A 21,450-nucleotide genomic window follows, 5' to 3' on the forward strand; every position below is an offset into this window, starting at 1 on the left:
TTTCTTATATTTTGTTTCTGAAGAGTTTTATTATTTTATTGTTTATGTTTCATTTTATCTCTACTTCATAATTTATTTATATTAGTATTTGCTTACTCTTATTAACAGTTTCGGCTCTAACCTATGGTCACATTGGAAATTGCCATGGGTCTATGGGTCCAAACAAAATTTTGGTGTTATTTTACTAATTAGAAAGGTCCATTTTAATTTTTTAAATTATCAATTAGTTGGTAAATTTATAATAAAAAAGATCCATGATTAACAAAACCAATTTTAAATACAAAAAGACAATATATTTTTCCAAAACTTGATGGTGCTTAACTTTTTTACAACAAAACCTAATTTACACGAATTAATAATAAAAAAGATCCATGATTAACAAAACCAATTTTAAATACAAAAAGACAATATATTTTTCCAAAACTTGATGGTGCTTAACTTTTTTACAACAAAACCTAATTTACACTTAAATGCCTATTTTTTCTTTTAATACCACAACTTTTTTTTTGCTTCAGTTTAAAGAAATTCAATAATTTTTTTTTTAAAAGGTTTCTATTTTATGTTTGGCCTAAGGCTATTAAACGCGCAGGGCGTGGGTTATCACCTAGTAACGTATTATAAGCCGTGTATGGGCGTATAGACGGCCGTGTTTGGCGTATTTTCGAACACTGGTTTGAAGTAGTCGGTTCACTGTCCAAAAATGATATTGATTTCATGTGATTAAGGTTAGAGTAAAAACAATTATGTGATAATTGCATATACTATGAATTTAATCGGTAATCATCATATGAATATTAGGAACAAATAAAAAAATAGACATGAATAAAAAATTTAAAATAACAAAGAATGATTATTCTGCATCAAATTTCTTGAAAAACAAATTTATTTTATATTAAAGAATTTTTATTTTGTTGGTCACTAGTTAGATATTAAATAAGTATTTTGAATATTCCCAAAATTAATTTATTGATTATCGTATTGAATGATACCTATAGTGGATTGATATCCTAATTTTAATCCTTTTTTTTAACATCCCTAATTATTCTAATATGGATAGCGCTTTTTATGTGTAAGCGTTCTATAAATAAGAGTGATTATCTATCTATATTTATATATATATATATATATATATAAAGTATTGTTTGACTCTCTCATATGTTTCCACATCATCGCCACGTCATTAAGTCGAAGGCTCCTGTCATGACACGTGTCTCACCTCTTCGAAACACAGTGCTTCACTAATCTCGGTTAATTGTTGCTTTCAACAGTCTTCGTTATTGGATCAGAACGAGTTTACTTTTTGGGCTTTAAATTATCTTTCTCGCATTTTTATTGTTGGTCTTGATAAATGTTTATTAGGCTACGAAAAGTAATAAAAACCTAACCCAGTTGTCAAGCTCTCCTTCTGCAACAATGGCTGCTTCAGATTAATAGGGTTCATACATCGTCCTCTTCTTAAGCTCTCATCCCTCAACAATGGTCGGTTACAGATTCATAGGTTTCATAGCGTCGTCTTCTTCTCTCTGTAATCAGGGCAACCGACGGTGTAGATTCTGGAGGCAACCGTTACAGAATGCATTGATGCGATGCCATTGGCGACCTTCTTAACTCCTTAGCCTCACTCCATCCACGATAATTCATTCAATGCATCTTAACTCATCAAGGCGGTGGAACTTGAGCTATAAAAAGGTAAACTTTCTTCCCGTAAAACTCATCATCACAACTCCTAAAAACACTAGAATTTTCTGTAAAACTTATTTCTCTCCCTCATCCATAATTTTTACTCTTCACCGCAACCAAACTGGCGAACCCTAGTCTCCCCAATCGAAACTCTCGTCAGACAATCGATCTCCGTTTCTATCTCAGACCATCGTTTGCGGCGGACTATAATGACCGGACTCTTGCTATCATGTCTTGATTGCATAGAGTTTGAGATATGCGGAGCTTAGACGTGGCCGTGTTACTAACTCAACCTACAAGTTACAACCAAAGTAACAAAGGAAGAGTAACAGCAAACTAACTGAAGCAGTCGTGAGAGGCGGCTGCACATGAAAATGACGGAGATAATGCTCCTTTCCCTGAAAGGATAAAGCTTTTACAATGGTTATGATGTTAAAGATGATCATTTATTAATATTTTTGGTTTAATATTTTTGGTTTATGCTTATTAAGGTGATGACAACAGTTCAACTGAATATCGGTATTGTTCTCTCCAAAGGTCAAGCACCTGGTGGGCACACTGTCATACATGGACCAGTCGGTGAGTCAAAACCTTATTCTACACGAACTACTCATTCCATATCTCCCTGTCAAGAGTCAGTAATCAGGAGTCATCTCATAAAACATTCTTAAGAGTGGAGTAGCAGGATCCCTCCTATTTCATAATATGTGCTCTTTTTAGAAATAAGTTTCGAGCATCAGTGTCTAAATAATCAAATTTGATGTCACTCCCTAACTTCAAACTTTACCATCCCTCAAAATCTTATTTTCTCAGAATTGTGAACAGGTTGATGTTTTCATTATCACCTCTAAGTTTTCATGCTGATGTATCAAAGACATGTGCATTAAGGTACAATACTATCCTCAAAACACTAGACTTTGATTCCCTTGGCATAACATTCGTTTTTATTTTTCTGATTGTAACCTCTGCTTCCACTTTGTGACTCCCTTAGCTTAAGAAGCATCTCATCACTGCTTGCTATGTTGATGGTGAAACATCCATGTGACATGAGATGGCTAAGAATGCTTGGATTACGGTTCTTGGTGACACGACATCTCACTACTTGGCCTTTTTGTGATTGCCTTTTTCACTAGGCAAACTTTTAGTGCATTTAGCTTCCAAAATCTTCCTTAGATAATTGAGAAGGTGACCTTATAATCGAGAGGCTCATATCAGCAAGGGACAAGTGAAGTCTTTCACCTCTTCCTGTGGTAGCCTTCCCTTTTTTTGATGCTGCAAATAATCCATTAGCAGATTCAATGACTTCAGTCGGATATACCTAAATCATGCAATAATGTGATAAGGACCATACATTCACCTTCCTCTTATTTAATAATTTTTATGTATCTTTCTTTCGGGAATTATAATATAATGCAATATTATTTTACAGTAAAAGCACATCAGTATTACACCAACAAAGAACTCTAAATAGAAAAAAAAATAACAATTATAGCAGAAGAAAAATTTAGGAAAAACGGTAAACATATAAAGTTAACTTAAAAAAAAGGAATCACATAGAGAAAAATGTATTTATAATATACAGAAATTAATTATTAAATAAATAAATTGTAACAAATTCAAAGTCATTCAATAATAAAATATAGTTTTTTTTCTTATCGATATACAGATTCAAACTGGCTAAAACCAGGAAGGAAGCTCTACATCCATGTGAACGATGAAAGACGATTGTAATTGTCACTGTAAGAAGTCAATGTAAATTCATATTCGGAAAATTAATCAATAACACATATCAAAAATTATAAATAGTTATTCATATAACATGGTTTATTTGGTGTCCAAATGTAATAACTTATACAAAATTCAAATAAATATCTATATTCCTAAATAGTAACTATTGATATTAGGTTATCATGCTACCCACCTAACTTAAAATAATTTTTATTATAATAAAATGACTATTATTATTTGTCTGCATTGTCTAAAAAAAGAATTATACAAAAATGTACCAAAAAATAGTGAATTTAAAATAAACATATAAGAGAAAAATAATCTACGTTGTATGTGTTAAACTCAGCCGACCAAAGTTAAAAAAAAACATTCTAATTACTATCAAAATCAAAGTAGAATGAACATTAAAAACAAACTAAAACAGTAACACTTTCATTAAATAAAATAATTGAGAAATAAATATATGATTTGAAAATAGATGTGGAACACATTATTATTACAAACAAATGAAACAGTTTGTTTCCATGGAATCGACAAAATATCTATAATTGTTGTACCAAATAAAAGTGAAAAAATAAAACAAAACTTAAGAATGATTCGAATAATTCCAATACTCATTGAAAATAAAAAATATCTACTTACACAATTCGAACAAGAGACATTATATAAAACAACTCGACTTGGATCACATTTAGAGTAATATAAAATAAAATAAGAATTATAAAAGATCAATCTATTGAAGACAAGGTAAATCTTTTCACCTAAACAGTTCCAAAAGAAAGATAGGATACAATAAATAAATAAAATAACAATTGACACATAATAAACAAACAAACTAAAAAATGTAAACGTTAAATTCAACGAATACAAATATTATTTTAAATAAAATAAATCAGTATATAGAATTAGCTAGATATTACAAATATTCATACCTCTCGGCCGAACTAATTATATTCTGAGAACTAGACAATAATATATATATAATTAAAAAACAGTTAGGATAATATGTTTATTTGATGAATAATTCAAATAAATGTGTATATTTTTAAATAATAACAATCAGTATTATATTTTGGTAATATCTAGCTAATTAAAAAACTATTGTGAATCGATTACTATTTTCGTAATATCTAAATAAATATGTTTAAAAGAAAATCTATAAGAGAAACTAAAAGCCTCAATGAATTAAAAAACAAAAGTATAAAATGCATAAATAGAGTAACAAAATAGTCAATATAACTTAACTTTCAATATAGAGTAAACTAAATATTTTAAATAAATTTTACCAATTAATTTATTTTAACAGTTTTTTTATTTGTTTACCCGCCCGTAGGACAGATTTTACCCTAGTAATATTATAATTTATTGCATATCGTAGCTTAAAATGAGGTTATTTTCTGAAAAGTAAAAGTCCAATCATACATCCAATGCAAGGGGAGCAGAAAAAAGATGCTAAGATAATCTTCAATGTATTTTTTTATTTTCACTTCTAAAATAGAAAAACTTTATAATAAAAATGAAATATGCTCTAATGTATTTTTTCTAAAATACCAATTTCTAAATGTTGTATAAAAATAGAAGAATGATATTTTTTTTTCTTTATAAATAGAAGAAAAAATAGAGATCTCTATTATAAAAAAATAGAAATGGATTTGAACCATTTCACTTTTTTTTGTGCAACTGATTATATTAATGCATAAAAATTCTTACAGACTAGGCCCAACATGTCCAAAGAAAAGAGCAGATTTAGCTAGACATCAGCAGGCCCATTATTAAGCCAGGAAATGAAAGTGATACGACAGAAGGAAAAGGATAGAGACAAGGGATCGATGTCCGGCAGAACTCCGAAGAGCTCCGTTGATCGTCGCTTTCCATTGATTGCTCGAATGAGCTCTTGAGAATCTGAGTGTATACAGATGTTGGTAAATCTGAGAGAAAATGCATGGAGCATTGCGGCTCTAATCGCCAAACTCTCAGCTAAAAGCGGTGAAGAGATGCGGTCTTTAAAGCAGTTTCCTCGATTGAGTTCCTTCTTTGTTTGATCAGTGAGGATCCAGGCGATTCCTGCATGCTTTATGTTCTTAATCCAAGAGGCATCGGTGAAACATAATATCGTGTCGGTTGGAGGGCTTGTAAAAAGGCATGTCGGTGTGGTAGGTATCGTCCTAGGTGGAGGTACTAGGGTCTGCGCTAGTTCCCATTCTTTGGCCGATGCGATAGCTTGGGACATAGTGGGGGCCGGATTGATAGATTTTTTCTCGAAGAGCAGGAGGTTCTCTAACAGAAAATAACGATGGGTTGGTGATATAAATATATAAATATCGTTGGAGATGCTCTAACAGAAGAACAATAATTTCTCTAACTCGTATCACTTCATGTAAACTGTTTTAAGTTCTTTGGATTATCTTAAGCAAAAAATATATCTCTTATCATGTTTTTTTTAAAACAAACACATGTTCTATTCAAAACGGTTCAGCGAATCGATCACCAAACCATTGGTAATAGATCGGACATGAAACATTTTTAAAAGGAGTCAACCTAAGAAACAATATGTGACTATCCTGTATATAAAACTAGACGATAATCCGCACGCATGCACGAAATGAATTTTTTATACTAATGTTTGTTTATTAAACAGTTTTAACATTTTGCAACACTGCAATCTTTATCGATTATAAAATGACAAATACAAATGTTGGTTTCCTAAATGTATTATCGTTGTCGAAGAGTTAACTTACTACACTCATTTTAACTATTATATGACTTCGTATGCACAAAAAGAAATTAAGTTTTGTGGCTGACACAAATTACAAAAACTAAATATGCAACATTGATTGAAAAATGACGAAAGATGATTAGGTTTACTGCTCTCGATTTGCTTACTATTGACTCTACATAAGTGATATCATTTTTATCTCTATAAAATTATGCTTTTGTTTTCGTTTATGTTTCATTGATAAGAGTTTTTTTTTTTTTTTTTTTTTAATTTCTTCTATGAATTCGGTGAATTACATTAGTGTCAATTTAAAAAAAAATGGAATTTGTAAAAATTAGTTCCAATCCAGATACATATCTAAAAATCAAATTTTTGAATAAAATCACCGGCAAACTCTATTCACGGATTAGTGTTCAAATCTAATATATCAAGCTGTTATAGAATATAAGTGCAGACTCGAAATATAAATGTTTGTCTAGTATATATTCACCAGCTCGGTCTAAAAATCATATAATTCTAGAACAACAAAATAAATTACTTATTTTATTAACCTACACTTTTGAGGTTTAGTTACTTAAGAGTATACCGATAAAAAATATATAATATTTTACCATTCTAATATATATAAACTAAGAACTGTTTGATTTATTAAATGATAAACCAGAAAATTTATAATAAATAGCTCAAATCTCTCATTCTTACAATTATAATAGCTATATAAAGTATTAAGGAGAAACAAATATTAGACAAATGATCAAATCTCTCATTCTTCAAACAAACTCAAAAGGAGGTGATTGAAAACTTGTCATGATTTTTCATTAAAATATTTTTATGAATAAAAATCAAGACTAAATTATTTAATCTGAATGAAATATATAATTAATTTTTAGTGGTATTGACATAGATATATATATATAGTATATTTTAATATAAATATTTATTATTGACACTTCCTATTCATATGATTTTATTAACATTTGTATATTTTTTGTATCAAAAATTTAAACCGTGAATCACAAAACTTTTAATGTGAGATTTTTTAATACAAATTTCAAAATTAAATACTAAGATCTCAATAATTTTTCACTGCAAAATTTTAAATTAACATATTTATTTATTTGCATATAGTATATAATATATATATATATATATATATATAATATGAATATCTATCAATGAGATTTTATATTCATACGATTTATGATCATTTCACTACAAGAAAACACGCTATATTCCGACGGACGTTCCGACGGACAACAAAGTCGTCGGACACATTTGACGATTTTTCGACGGCATTTTGACGAAAACAAAAAATACTACTTCGTCGGAATATACCGACGACTTTCCGACCAATACCGACGCAATTCCGACGACATTCCGATTAAATATATAACCGTTACGTTCGTCGGAAATTCGTCGGTATATACCGACGACTTTCCGACGACATTGCGATCAAAAATATAACCGTCGCTGTCGTCGGAAGTTCGTCGGTATATACCGACGAATTTCTGACGAATCTTTTGACTGTTGCCGACAAATACATATGACCGTTTTATAGCCGTTGAGATAGAAAAATACCGACGGAATTTCGACGGATATGACTGTTAAGGTTGCCGGAATTCCGTCGGAATGTCGTCGGACTGCCGTAAGCAATTTCCTATAAATACAACCTCTCCTCATTCAACTCATTCACTCCTCATTCTCTCTTCACTCTCTCTAATCACAACAATTCCGAGAAAATCATGTCTTCAGGAGTTTATTATCGTTCGTGGATGGATAAACTTCATATGGATCCCAACACCAATTTACTTACGGAAGAATACGTTCAAGGGATTGGAGAATTCATGAAGCTTGTTGAACAGCAACCGGTTGCAAAAACCGGTATGTTAAGATGTCTCTGCTCTATTTGCAATAATAATAGGATTATAAGAGAATTTGTTGTTTGGACTCATTTGTATATGAGAGGATTTTCACGTAATTATAAAGTTTGGTATCTTCATGGGGAAACTGGTTATGAATATGGTAGTAGTTCGGCGAGCAGTTCCCGTCATGGTCCGAGGAAGCACGCCATTCCGCATCCCGTCGTTCTGCACCCCGTGGCAGCCGAGGTAGTTCGGCGAGCAGTTCCCGTCCATCGGGATCATCTCACGAACAAAACTCGGTTCCCGCATATGTTCCCGCTCCCGCTCCATATGTTCCCGCTCCAGCTGCTCAGGAGGATCCGTGGGTCATGTCAGTTCAACAATTGGTTCAACAACCAGATCGAGAGCATCTCCCGGTTCTCCAACCCAACCCACGACCGGGACATACAACTTGGTTAGTATTTTTATTTTATTTGTAGTGTTTTTCCATTAACTAACTTTCTAACATGCATTTTTTTAAAGGTTCGACAATTCGAGCAATGGCATTAGCAGGAGCATCAACAATATGATGTATTACATGCTCCATACCGGATATTCGAAGTAGAGTGTGATTCCTGGCGAGGACCGGGAGTTGTGGTTTCGTCAGTTTGCGGTAACTCTTCAGTTTTTTTTAAAGCTGTTTTCAATTTTTTTTATATATATCTACTAATTAAATTATGTGTGTTTTGTAGCAAGAGTTCACTTGGGAGTCCGGTCTCACGGAAACAGTCCGTCAGAAATTCAACGAAAAGGCCATGGACTCTTATACGAAGCAGATCAACGCTTGGAAGACAGTATGGCAGAAGAACAAGAGGCCACGGTACATCAACGGGACGGTGTGGGAGCAGTTGATAGTCCATTGGGAGAAGGACGACACTGCAGCGACGTCTCTTAAGAACTCCAAGAACCGGAAGAGCGATCGTGGCGGGAAAGGTATGTATGTGCACAACCTCGGTGCTTGCTCTATGTCTTCTAAGGAGGATCAACTTGTAAGTTCTATTTTTTTTTATCTTTATATTTATTTAAATAAATATTTTTATATATTCTTTGGCTAATGACTGTTTTTTAGATTGAAGCAAATGACGGTAATCCTGTTGATCGTCTTCAACTTATTAAGGAGGCTCACACTAACAAGAAGACAAGTCAAATTCAGGACGCCATGACCAGATCCGTCGTTGACTTGGTGGAAACTAAAAAAAAAGCTCTTCTATCTTCTCAGCCTCTCTCTGATGACGGCGATTCTACGGGAGTTTCAACCAACATGTTCCGATTGCAAATAAATGAGATGGTCGAAAAGGTAATTTTTTATTAATATTTTTTTTTTTGACAACATTAATATATTTATTTTATAATGTAGTTTACTAACTTTAAATATTTTTGTAGGCGGTTCCTAAAAGGAAAGGATGACGTTTAGTTGGGTTGGCCGCCGTGCTTCTTCGTATCCGGCGTCTTCTTCGCAAGTTCCGTATACCGATCCCATGATTCTGGAGCAGCTACAGAACAAAGATGAACGGATTGTGGCATTGGAGGATCAGAACGCCACTATCCTTTCTGAGAATGCCACTATCCTTGCTCAGCTGGAATCCCAAAAAAAGACCAACGCCGAGATATTGGAAAAGCTAGATCGTTTGTTGCCTTCGGGTTCTTAGTTTTTTATGAATTTTAAAACTTGATGAATGTTTTTTTTTCCTATTTAAGTTTGTATGAATTTAAATTCTATAATATTATTAGTTTTAAATTTCAGATTTTGTGTATTTATTATTTTTTAATATAAAAAAAAATATTTATAACTGTAAAATTTATTCATATTTAAAATGGTATATTCTGACGAATCTGAGTCGTCAGAATATACCGACAAACAGGTTCATCGAAATATACTGACGAATCATAGTCGTCGGAATATACCGACGAGTACAAGTCGTCAGAATATACTGACGAATTTGTGTCGTCGGAATATTCTGACAAACCTGCTTGTCGCTATATTCCGACGACTCTAATTCGTCAGTATATTCTGATGACTTAATTCGTCGGAATATAGTGTTTCCGATGAATTCTGTTCTCGAAATATGTTATCGGAGTGTCGTCGGAAGTTCGTCAGAATGTGGTTTCTCGGTATTCGTCAGAAAGTCGTCGGAAACTCTGACGAAATTCCGACGAATTTTTTTTTTGAAATTAACATATTTATATATTTTTATATTGTATATAATTTAATTTAAATGATATTAATATGTATATATATATATGTAATATGAATATTTATTAATGAAACTTCATATTCGTACGGCTTATGATCACTTGTATTTTGCTTGAACAAAAAAAAGTTAAACTATTGATCACAAATTTTTTCAAAGTGGGACTTTTACCATTTTTAGTCATTTATAGTTGTTTTAAAAAATTCAAAATATAACATATAAGAAAAAATATAATTTTTTTATTATATGTTTAATGTGATTGTTTAATTTCTTTTAATAATATAAAATTAAACAAAAAGAGAGGATACAAAAATTATTATCAAATATGTATTATTCTTTTTTTTTTTGTCATCAACTTTACAGACTTATACTGACTCTGTAAACCAAACCGGAAGATATCGATCCATGTGAACGACGAAAGACGGCTGAATCCTGACACTGCGTGCTAGGCTATCCGCCTTTGTATTTTGCGCTCTTGGTACATATATTATTCATAATCATTAATTGTCATATATATTAGTCATATTAGGTTATTTCATAGTTTTTATTTAAAAAAATAATGAATATTTTTTTGTACACTACTAATTAATTTGATATTTAGTTTAATAAAAGTATAATATCTATTTATAAGAACCAATTTATTTTTCTAAAAATTCTAAAATTGTCTTCGTGATAACACATGACTACGAAAACATTTCGTAATGCTCCGGTCCGGTAGTAATATATATGGGATACGTATAACCAGGACGCATTATATTTTGTTTTGCAAAAACATAATTCATAACTAAACTCTAGAGTTCCAGTAAGCAGCATCAAGCTTAAGAGGGTAAAGATCGCTAGCGTTGGCCGTAGACGTAGAAGAAGATGTGAAAGGTCCGTCGGTGCTAAAAGTCTGATCCGACATCGTGTAATGCTTCTTCATCGCTCTCATGCTCTCTTCGTCTTTCTCGCTTCCTCTGCTTAACGAAGCCTCAAGAAGCTTCTCAACATCCACCGTGGAACCTCCTTCGAGCATGCTCACCACTGTTGACATCGACGGCCTTTCCGACGGAACTTGACTGGTGCAGAGGATCCCGATCTGGATCATGGTCATTGCTTCTTCTCTGTTGTAATCTGTTCCAAGCCTCGGGTCTACTACTTCTATCAGTTTGTTTTGCTCCCTTAAAACGTGTACCTTTGGAAATATATTGAGATTCAGAGTCATCATTTTTGTTTAGAAACATGTTTAAAGTTTAGGGTTTAGAGTTTAAAAGATAAAACTTACCCAGTCAAGAAGGTTGAAGGTATCAACTGTGGAACGTGTGATGGTGTTGCTTCTTCCGTGAACGATTTCTAAAGCAACGACGCCGAAGCTGTAGACATCTGCTTTATCTGTCAAATGACCTCTCATGGCATATTCTGGAGCCATGTATCCGCTACATAAACAAGTTTTTTTTTGGTTAATAAGAAATCTAAACAGAACCGAACTTCTTGTTTGTGATTGATTGATTAACTCACTATGTTCCAGCGATTCGTGTACTAATGTGTGTGTTTTCTTCTTCATCAAGCTTAGCAAGACCAAAATCCGAAATCTTTGCGTTGAGTTCCTTATCCAGCAAGACATTAGTCGCTTTGATGTCTCTGTGTACAATCTTGAGTCTTGATTCCTCATGAAGATAAGCTAGACCTCTAGCTATTCCAACGCAAATCTTCTGCCTATTTGGCCAATCTAGTCGTATTTGAGTCTCTTGAGGACCGAAAAGTGCTCTAGCGAGACTGTTGTTCTCTAAGTACTCGTAGACTAGCAAGAGGTGGTCACCCTCCACGCAACATCCATACAGTTTAACCAAATGTGGATGTTGTAGAGCAGAAATCATACCAATCTCGTTCAAGAACTCTCGGTTCCCTTGTTTTGATTTTGATGATAGTTGCTTCACCGCTATTACTGTTCCATCATTCAACGTTCCCTGGATTCATACAATGTACAAACATTTATTATCTATCTTTTTCTCCTAACAACGTCAATTACATTATGATGCAGACCTTGTGTACAGGACCGAAGCCACCTTCTCCAATCTTGTTTGCGCGATCAAAGTTGTCTGTGGCAACTTTGATTTGCCTTAACGAAAAGGAACTTATCTGAAAATCCAAGTTCTTGAAATCTGAAGATGAAGAAATTTTTTTTAAAAGTTTCGCGTTTTCAAAGTGCGAATCAAAATCTAGTATATTTTTAACTCAAAATCAATTAACTTTAGAATCGTACCTTTTTCCATTTGACTCTTGGGTCTTAAGCAACCTCTCCACCATAAGATACAGCCGATTAAAAACACAAGAAACACCGTTAACGCAACTACCGCACCAATCAATATGCCAATAGAGCTTCCACCACCACTTCCAGTGCCAGCTTCCTTGGGTGGAATGAATTCTACAAAAATATTCAAGAGACAACAAACAAAGCAAGAATAAACACTCAAATAAATGTGAAATCTCTGTGAGATAGTTCCAGGTTTAGAAAAGTTTACTTGGATCTACAGATACAGCTGATATGAGAGCACCATATACACCTCTTACAGGAGTAGCTTGAGTGCCTTTACCAGCCCAAAACAATCTTATTTCAAGTTTCCCATCTGTAATCCTGACTGGGAAACTCTTAACCACAGCTCTTCCAGCACCGTTTGCCTTATCTACTATATTGAAACCCTTAGCCACAAGTTTTCCCTTCACATTATCACACATGAAAACCAATTTAAGCAATATAATTTGTTGATTCTAGAAGTGGCTTAAATCTCACGCATCACTAAAATATTACATTTGGGCCTGACGAAGTTTTGAGGTAGTATAAATACGGTCTAACGTGCTGTAAATTAGTTATCTCAATTGTGTTTACTCTCTAAGTGTTTTTGTTTTTTTGTGCTTGATTCAAGTTTGTTCACAACAGGATGTTTTTCAAAAGATTTTAGAGGTGTAAGTAAATTACCTGAACGTATATGTCAAAGAACCGTCTCCCCAAACTGCTATATGTTTGGTAGCCACTGAACATAATTTCAGAGAAGTGAAGATTAACAGTATAGTTTCCTTGTCCAAGACAAAAAGCGTAGTAAGTGAGGGAAAGGGCAGAGAGACGGGCATGTGTATAAAGACTAGGATCTGCTATCTTAAGCTCTGACGTATTTTCCAATAAGGTTACTCCTTTGGGAGACCGCTCATCATCCAAGAATCTCCCGGTGTTGCTAGAAACCCAACCGTTTCTACTGTCGTAGAAGATTGCTCTATCCGATGTATCAGCATCATACTTAGTCCCATTGATTGTAAGTTCAGTACCACCACAGTTTATATGAAGGCCATAGAAAGCTGAGAAACAATTATTAATAACAAAAACATAAATCAGAAACGGTGCGAGGTTTTTCTGTAAAGTATATATAGTTTCAAATACTTACTTTTGGGACATGTATAGCTACTCAGACAAGAAACGTCTGAGCTGTAGCAAAACATTACAACATAATATCAGTAATGCTAGCTTACTTAGTGAATATTCTTCTCTAGCCACGACACTAAACTTCACACTAACTACTTTTATTTATATTATTATAAAGGTAAATCTCTCAAAAGACTAAAAATAGTTTGTTTGACCCAAAAACAAACAAAAATAAAAATGATCAAAATATGTTTCATTAAAGAGGTAATGGCATTTATATTTTTACTCTATAGATATATAAATAAAGATAAATATTTAAATAATAATAATAATAAAAAAGTGTTTGGTAAAAAAAAATTCAATTGAAAACTTTTTATTTTTTGATTTTTATTCTAAAATCCGAAAATTCTATTTGAAACTATTTTTAAAATTATTATTTTAAATTTAAATTTTATTTTAAAATCCTAAACCATTTAAATTTTATTCTAAAATACTAAACCCCATCCCCCCTCCAATCCCATTATTTAAATATAAATTATAAGTCTAGATTAGTTAATCATAGGAGTATAAGTGTCTTTTACCTCTTTAATGAAACATATTTTGGTCATATTGACCTTTGTGTGTTATATTTGTGATAAAAAAATATAGTGTTATTCTAGGGTATTTCATTTATTATATTACAATTTTTATTATTATTTAATATTTAAAATATAAGTAATTATTATTATATAATTATATTACATAAAACACATCCGTAAAAATATATTAAAATAAAATAATATTTACTAGTCAAAATAAAATATTATTTAAATAATAGCTTTAAATAAATTAGTTCAATACATATATTTTATTTTACTATAAATATTTATTTATTATTACATATGCATATATATAAAATTTTATTCATTTGTATATAAATAAACATAAGTAAATTGTGTTTTGTGTGATGATTAGTATCACACTAGATTTGGTGTGCTATTAAATTGTTGCACTAAAATAGTGTGATTTTTAGTGTTGGCTGAAACGGTTTTTATGTGAAAATCATACTAAAGTAAAGTTTTATTGTTGGGTTGGAGATGAATTTAGAGATAAGATTTTAAAATTTATGAGAAGAAAAAAGGACTTACTAGTTATTTGCCACCAAAGGATTTGTGCTTGAAAACATATTCCTGTGAATTAAAGAACCAGGAAACTGTAAGATTTATTGTGTGTTTCTTCAAGGCACAAAATGTTTGAATTTTATTATTCTTTTTTTTAGAACTGTTTTTTTTTATAATTTTTATTATTCTTACACATCATTCTTCTGACATTCTGCAGTTCTTGGATCATTGGTAAAGTTATTATAAATTAGATCACTGCAATATACACCAAAGAAAATGTTATTGGGGTGTATCACTACAAAGAGTTGTGTTGTATATATATATATCGTTGAAAAACTCACATCTTGGCTCCTTTGTCTACCATCCAACTTGGAACTTCCCCATTTAACATGTTACTTGTAAAATATCTGGAAGATTAGAAAACAAGGTTCAATGCATTTAACTCTTATCCAGTTGATAGGTTTTAACAACACAAGAAAAGAGCAGAGAATTATACATGTTAACTCGTGAAAGAGCGCTATATGTTACCGGAATTGGTCCACTTAGTTTGTTAAAACTAAGATCTCTGCAAAAGGAGTCTACAATGTCAGCTTGGATTCTTTTTCATATTTTACGCTGGTCAAAGAAGAAAAGAGTTTACTTACAAGAGTCTTAAAGATGTGATCGGTCCAAGATACGCAGGTAACTCTCCTGTAAGATTGCAGTTCCTAAGAATCCTGTAAACAAACAGCGAGTGATAGTAGAAGTTAAGCTCAACAAAGGTGGAAAGAAAACTATTACTAATTTTGTTTAGTCTTAGACTCAAACTCACAATGTCTTTATCGTTGTCATGTTTTGTAGTGGCGGAAATGGAGATCCTGGTCCGCTCAATTCACTGATTCTCCTACAAAAAAAGTTTGGAAAAGAAACAATAATTATCATTGATAATGAATCCACTAATGCTGACAACAAGGAATCTCATACACAAAGCTGGTGTACTTACAAGTTTGTTAACTTTTTGAGAGTACTAATGGTATTAGGAATCGGTCCGACTAAACCACTTGCTTGAATAACTCTGTAGCATGCAACAAAACAACATTCCATTCCTTTATAAGTCACCAATACCTTTTTTTTTTCTTAAGAATGTTAAATTTATTCATCTGATTAAGCTTAATCAAAAAATTGCATACAATTTTTCAAGGTTTGTCCAGTTCTGGATGAAATCTGGTATAGTACCGGTGAATTGGTTGTCACTTATACGTCTACAAATCAAAATAATATATATAGTCAGAATCTACAACAAAATATGCATTACAGAATAGAAGAAAATCTGAGGAATACTTACAAATCAATCAGTGTTGTAAGTCTGGAGAATGTACTTGGGATGTCTCCACTCAAATAGTTCGAGCTAAGAAAGCTACAAAAGATAAACAAAGACTTAACACTAGTAAATTATTTGAATGTTGTGTAGATTTTGAAAGAACTTGGACAATGATCCTTACATTCTTTGAATGTTTGGTAGATTCCCGAGTTCTTGAGGTAATTTCCCTGAAATCTGGTTAAGTTCCAAGATACTAAACAAAAAAAAAGCTGAATCAAGATATTATCACCAAAGTATGAATTATCCGAAAATTTTAGATTTGTAGAGAGATATGGACCAAGGAAGTGTACTCACAGGCTAATAAGGGTTGTAATGTTTCCAATCTCTTTTGGGATTGAACCACTTATCCGGTTTCCAAGTACTGAACTGCATTCTCATCATCCAACAAATCAATCTACAGATTCATACACAGAGTAAAGTGTGTCTGAAGAGAGATAACGCATATATATACATACATGTTCACAAGTGGCAAAGCTCCCCATTCCGGAGGAATGGAACCGTTGAGAAAGTTTCTAGACAGTTCACTGCAAAGAGAAAAAAAAGAGTGACAGTTCAGTTAGTTAATGAAAGGCCCCGGTAGTTGCAGATGTATTGTAATAAAGAGTGTTGCAGATGTATTGTAATAAAGAGTGTTCCAGGGATAAATTTGCTAGTTTTACATCTCCTGCAGAAAAGGAAGTCCTGCAAACTCTTTAGGAAGAGATCCGTTAAGGTTTTGTGCCTTGAGAACTCTGTCCAGGATTTAAGAGGGAAAAGAAGAAGAGGTTTCAACATACCGTTAGTGAAAGAATAGGCCCATTAATTGTGTTTTTGGTGCAATCCATTCAGCACGAAAGCTAAATAACCCTCTAAAATTAATTAGTTCATAGGTTCAGGGAAGCATCAGAAAAGGTCAGGTCAAGGACTGCTTTGTAACTTGTCTACTACATTCATGCATGCAAACCTTTTTTGTCAAGGGCATTATTTAACCTACTTTTTTTTGTAACCAGTAAAAAATTAACATTTAACCTACTTTATAAAATAAAATGAGTGTAGCCACTCAATTTAATTTTTTTAATGGGCGTAGAATTCGGCTTTCTATTCATTTTGGTTTTTTAATTCGTCTCTTTTTTTTCTAGATATAATGATATACAGACCATTGAGTATGAAATTCTCGTTCGAATTTTCTAAACTTTTTTGTTTGGTTTGAGTAAGATTTGAAACTGGATAAAGGATGATTGGTTAGATTGTAGCTTTAAAGTTTGTATAGTAAAAGTTAATCTGTATAATTTTTAATTATTAATATATCGGCTGTGGATGTAAAAATGAAATAGGAAAAACAAGATACTAGTTTTCCTATAGCACAAAACAATATTGCTTTACTAAATAAAGGGTTTAGAGCCTTTTTTTTTTTTTTTTTTTTTTGCTGTAGTTTTAAAAATTGAGTTAAATTATGATTGATTATTTTAAAAGTAGTAGATAAAAATTAAAGCTAAAACATGTATTTACAGTCCAACCAATCATTCCATCAAAATACATCAGATCCAAAATAAATTCGATTCAGTTTTGATTTTCTCTTATAAAAAAATCATATAAAATATCTTCTAATTCGAGTTATTTGATAGATTATTTTAGTTATAAGAACAAAACTTTTTTTTAAAAAAACAAAAAGTTATTCATAAGAAAATATTAAATAATTCAAAAAAGTTTAGATAAAAATATAAGAGAAAAAGACAAAAATAGTACTAAATCAAGTTTTTGTTCCCAAACTAGCACTCAAGGTCAAAAATCACAAAAATAGCACTTAATGTTTTATCAAAAGTCACAAACTTAGGGTTTAGAGTTAAAGGGTGGGGTTTAGGATTTAGGGTTTAGGGTTTAGGGTTTAGGGTTTAGAGTTTAAGGTTTAGGGTTTAGAGTCTAAGGTTTAGGGTTTAGAGTTGAGAAATGAGGTTTTGGGGATAAGATTTCAAATTTTGAAAAATAAAAAAATTAAAAATTTCAAAGGATAAACTTAGAAAGGTGCTATTTTGGTCATTTTAGTTTTGGAGTGTTATTTTTGTGATATAAACTTATAAAGGTGCTATTTTGGAGATTTGCCCAAAATATAATCATATATAATTAATTTGTTTTAGGTAATTCAAATTTTTGGATAATTCATAGAGAGAGGGGAACGAACACGCTGGTGACGTGACAAAGTGTGGAGGAGCAGTTACAAGTAACTGCGTCTTCGAAACCCTTGCCAGCGTTAGGATTTCTCCACCCTCCTACGGAAGCGACGTCGCATGGATCCACACTGAAATTCCACATCTTTTGCTGTAACACCTTCGCCGCGGCTCTTAAAACGTCCACTGCGACGTCACAGAAAAGTAATATAAACTGACGAGTGACGAATTAATACATACGTACGTAACGTACTATGTACACACTCATTAACAAATACATATATAGATATATACCTTCATCTCTGGCTAACTTTTGAGAAGAAGCGAAGCCGAAGAGGATGAGGGAGACGAGTACGTACATAAAGATAAGTCGAGTTAACGACATTTTCTTCTTCTTCTTCTTCTTCTTTCACTGTTTATTAATTTGTTTTTGTGGGAGAAGAGAAAAGGCGATGAGAGTGGAGTAGTATAAGAAAGGTTTATCAGTTTATATATGTGACGAGTGACGACGAATTGAGAAGACTCGAAGAAAGACTTACGAGTGACGACGAATTGAGAAGACTCGAAGAAACACTTACTCACAAAGACATTTGAGAGATCATTTAATAAGTAAGTCAACATTATTATCATTTGATTGGAGAGGATAGCTACTTGCATATAAAAATAAGCAAAACTGGGCCAGATTCAGAAAAACAGAAGGACCCCATGCACTAAAATAATTCATCGTCTTGCTCTGTAGATGTTATTTGTCGGCAGATATTATTTCTTTTATTTCCAGCAGACGTCTTAATCAGTTTTCACTTTTCTTTTAATTAACCTCCTTCATCCAAATTATTTCACTTTTCTATATTTTTATGTCTTATAAGATAACTGGCCTTTCATTAAAGTTGTTTCAATTTTAGAAAGTCATTTCAAATTTTTTTTTTGTAAACTGGATTTTATATTTAATAATAACTGTCCCTTAATGACTTTCCATCAAAATATATTTAATAATAAGATTTTATAATTTAGGTAAGGTCAGCTGACCCCTTACATGTGATGTTCAAGTGACTTCCTCCCTGATAGGCCGTGTGTCTACTCGTCACCGTCACCGTCACCGTCACCATTGACTAGGGGTGTTCATTTAGACTGTATACACACGGAAAATCTTAAAATTGGTAGAATACCCGACACATTGTTTATTTATTTTTAATACCAAAACAACCCTATACGACTAAAGCAACTCTATCTTGTACTCGTAGATAATGTGTCAGAGGCTCTGACTCAGAGCCTAGAAGCTAAATCCTTATACTACACGCCACATGTTATACTTTACTTCTTCTCAAAAAGACGCCAAAAGTAAACAAAAAGGCAGTAATTACTTTTTTTTTTAATTTATTAGTTGTGTTTGAATACATAACTTTCCATTTCTCTCTCGTCATAAACAAAACAGTTTCTTCTTTAATTTCCCTCTTTGTTTCAGAGAACCAAAGTAGCCGAGATTGAAGAATTGTGGTTGCTGGAGTGCATGTGTGCTGCAAGCGAAGAACCCGATGTGAAAAGGTTAATACATACCACAAATCCAAGAGAATCAAAATCCATAAATGAGGCTCAAGATCCGGATGAGGTAGATTTTTTTTTTGCGTAACACAACGTTTGAGAAGATCATATCACAAGCCAAAAATCCATTAGTCTCAAGTAGTTTTGGGAAGTTCGTCATTGTCTGCGTGCTTAGAGTCAGAGCCGGCTTGCAATGATTCTGAATCAACCACACACCCCGGTGGTCGTTAGATACTGTGTAAACCCAGCACATGTCAAAGTGCTAGATGAGGAATCAAAGGTTAGTATCTAAGACAATAACTCATTTGCTATTTCGTAGTTGTAAGTATTAATCTTGTTAGCAAAAAAAAAAGGTACTAATATTAACTTTACCACTGCTAGAATTTCTGTTATTTACGAGTATAACAACTACATTAGTCTTAGTAGTTGGTACTTCAAAACGTAAATGCTATGATCATTTATTATTGTTACTTTATGGATTTAACACTAATATTATACCGCCACCCTTGTTTGACCTGCTGTATCAGTTGTGGTTCACGCTTCAGAGGGAACGTTACCATGAATAGTAACTGCCAATGATTCTCTTGTAACTCCAAGTAACTCTGCTAGATTCTCTTACGGGATGCAATTTTAGAGGTTTAGGTCTATTAGTTATAGTAGACGCTATTTCAACACTTAACTGCTAAGCGTTATGCTGTAGAGGTTTCGGTCTAAGTCTGTTAGTTATAATAGTCGCTATTTAAACATGTAACTGTTAAGCTTTATGTTGTTAACTATTTGAACAGATAGCTGCTAAGCTTAATATTAGCGCTCATCATATATACTTCCTGCCTGCTTAATGTTTCCAAAGCCACTGTTGTTTGTCTTGATGTATTAGTAGGTTAGATGCTACTGATTGAACGTTAACACAAATAATAACTGTGAATTTAGATCATTACGGGTAATAATTATCTTAGATGTTACCTAACTGATGGACTATCTTACTGGCTGCATTGGTAGAGGCCTAGGCCTACTAGTGACCGCTACAGTTCATAGTAACGTTTTATGCATACAATTGTTCATGAATTCGATTATCTGTACATTCAGGCTGAGGTGATCTCCATGATTGAGGATAGGTACACACTCCCCACAAGACCTGGCTCGTATTAGAGAATATAAGAAACAAAAAGAGAAGGAGGCCAAAGAGAAGAAAGAGAAAGAGACAGCCAACCGATGAAACCCGATCTACCCAACATAGATAAATGTTGATGTGTTTGTCTACTTTAATGTTTTTACCCCTTAAACCTGTATCCCCAAGTGTTTTCCATAGCTAATTGAATGCTCTCTCCAGATAATTTAATGTATTATTGGTGTTCTCGAGACCCCAACATATACCTTTAGTGTTATGTCATTTAGTAGATGTTGGGTCCGATTGGTAATGGCTGTAGCTTTAAAAATTTTGCTGTAGAAAAAAATCTGTAGACTTTTTGCTGTGGCTTTAGATTTTATTGCTGTAAAATTTTATGGAAAGCACTAAAAAATTGCTTTGGATATTTGGCTCTGCAGAGCACTTGTACAACTGTAGGTTATTTTAAGAGCTGTGGTTTCAAAAAAAAATTTAAAGCTTGATTGCTCTGAATTTGGTGCTGTAAAAATAAATAGGGCTGTGGACAGCACCTGCAGCAACTACCAATCACCTCCGTTAAGTATAATAGCT

At 32.7% G+C, this 21,450-nt stretch overlaps 2 protein-coding genes and 2 long non-coding RNA genes across 6 annotated transcripts; 3 read left to right on the forward strand and 1 right to left on the reverse strand.

The window, feature by feature from the left end:
* Positions 1–1,379: 1,379 nt before the first annotated feature.
* LOC106293438 lies at positions 1,380–3,142 on the forward strand. 2 transcript variants are annotated; one of them, XR_001260475.1, is made up of 5 exons: positions 1,380–1,689; positions 2,172–2,259; positions 2,506–2,568; positions 2,672–3,015; positions 3,110–3,142. It is a non-coding gene; the product is annotated as an uncharacterized LOC106293438 (long non-coding RNA). The 2 variants fall into 2 exon arrangements; XR_001260474.1 differs by lacking the exon at positions 3,110–3,142 and having other exon boundaries at positions 2,672–3,103.
* Positions 3,143–7,821: 4,679 nt separating this feature from the next.
* On the forward strand, positions 7,822–9,334 carry LOC106295833. Its single transcript, XM_013731828.1, has 2 exons — positions 7,822–8,440; positions 8,509–9,334. The coding sequence occupies exons 1-2, from the start codon at positions 7,867–7,869 to the stop codon at positions 8,553–8,555; spliced, it is 621 nt and encodes a 206-aa protein (XP_013587282.1). The 5' UTR covers positions 7,822–7,866; the 3' UTR covers positions 8,556–9,334.
* Positions 9,335–10,910: 1,576 nt separating this feature from the next.
* LOC106295832 (probable leucine-rich repeat receptor-like serine/threonine-protein kinase At3g14840) lies at positions 10,911–18,739 on the reverse strand. 2 transcript variants are annotated; one of them, XM_013731826.1, is made up of 23 exons: positions 18,510–18,739; positions 18,230–18,401; positions 16,731–16,802; positions 16,527–16,595; positions 16,366–16,437; positions 16,193–16,264; positions 16,036–16,107; positions 15,881–15,952; positions 15,694–15,765; positions 15,523–15,594; positions 15,356–15,427; positions 15,208–15,276; positions 15,053–15,118; positions 14,904–14,966; positions 14,739–14,780; positions 13,634–13,674; positions 13,174–13,547; positions 12,719–12,914; positions 12,460–12,621; positions 12,240–12,358; positions 11,715–12,163; positions 11,482–11,632; positions 10,911–11,391 (listed from the first exon to the last, which is right to left on the reverse strand). In XM_013731826.1, exons 1-23 carry the CDS (start codon positions 18,598–18,600, stop codon positions 11,002–11,004), a joined length of 3,030 nt encoding a protein of 1,009 aa, XP_013587280.1. In that variant the 5' UTR covers positions 18,601–18,739; the 3' UTR covers positions 10,911–11,001. The 2 variants fall into 2 exon arrangements, with proteins under 2 accessions (XP_013587280.1, XP_013587281.1); XM_013731827.1 differs by lacking the exon at positions 16,731–16,802.
* An 859-nt stretch (positions 18,740–19,598) lies between these two features.
* Positions 19,599–21,108, forward strand: LOC106295835. The gene is made up of 2 exons (XR_001261060.1): positions 19,599–20,034; positions 20,841–21,108. It is a non-coding gene; the product is annotated as an uncharacterized LOC106295835 (long non-coding RNA).
* Positions 21,109–21,450: the final 342 nt, after the last annotated feature.

The sequence above is a fragment of the Brassica oleracea genome, chromosome C5 (assembly GCF_000695525.1).
Source record: "Brassica oleracea var. oleracea cultivar TO1000 chromosome C5, BOL, whole genome shotgun sequence".
Taxonomy (NCBI): Eukaryota; Viridiplantae; Streptophyta; class Magnoliopsida; order Brassicales; family Brassicaceae; genus Brassica; species Brassica oleracea.

Bases quoted from the DNA above. Each gene is read 5' to 3' on its own strand.
- LOC106295833 (XM_013731828.1), top strand. From the start codon at position 7,867: ATGTCTTCAGGAGTTTATTATCGTTCGTGGATGGATAAACTTCATATG. The intron at 8,441-8,508 runs GTTAGTATTTTT...ATTTTTTTAAAG, and splicing joins CGACCGGGACATACAACTTG to GTTCGACAATTCGAGCAATG.
- LOC106295832 (XM_013731826.1), bottom strand. From the start codon at position 18,600: ATGTCGTTAACTCGACTTATCTTTATGTACGTACTCGTCTCCCTCATC. The intron at 15,953-16,035 runs GTAAGTATTCCT...TTTGATTTGTAG, and splicing joins CTTACAACACTGATTGATTT to ACGTATAAGTGACAACCAAT. The intron at 15,119-15,207 runs GTATAATTCTCT...CTAATCTTCCAG, and splicing joins GCTCTTTCACGAGTTAACAT to ATATTTTACAAGTAACATGT.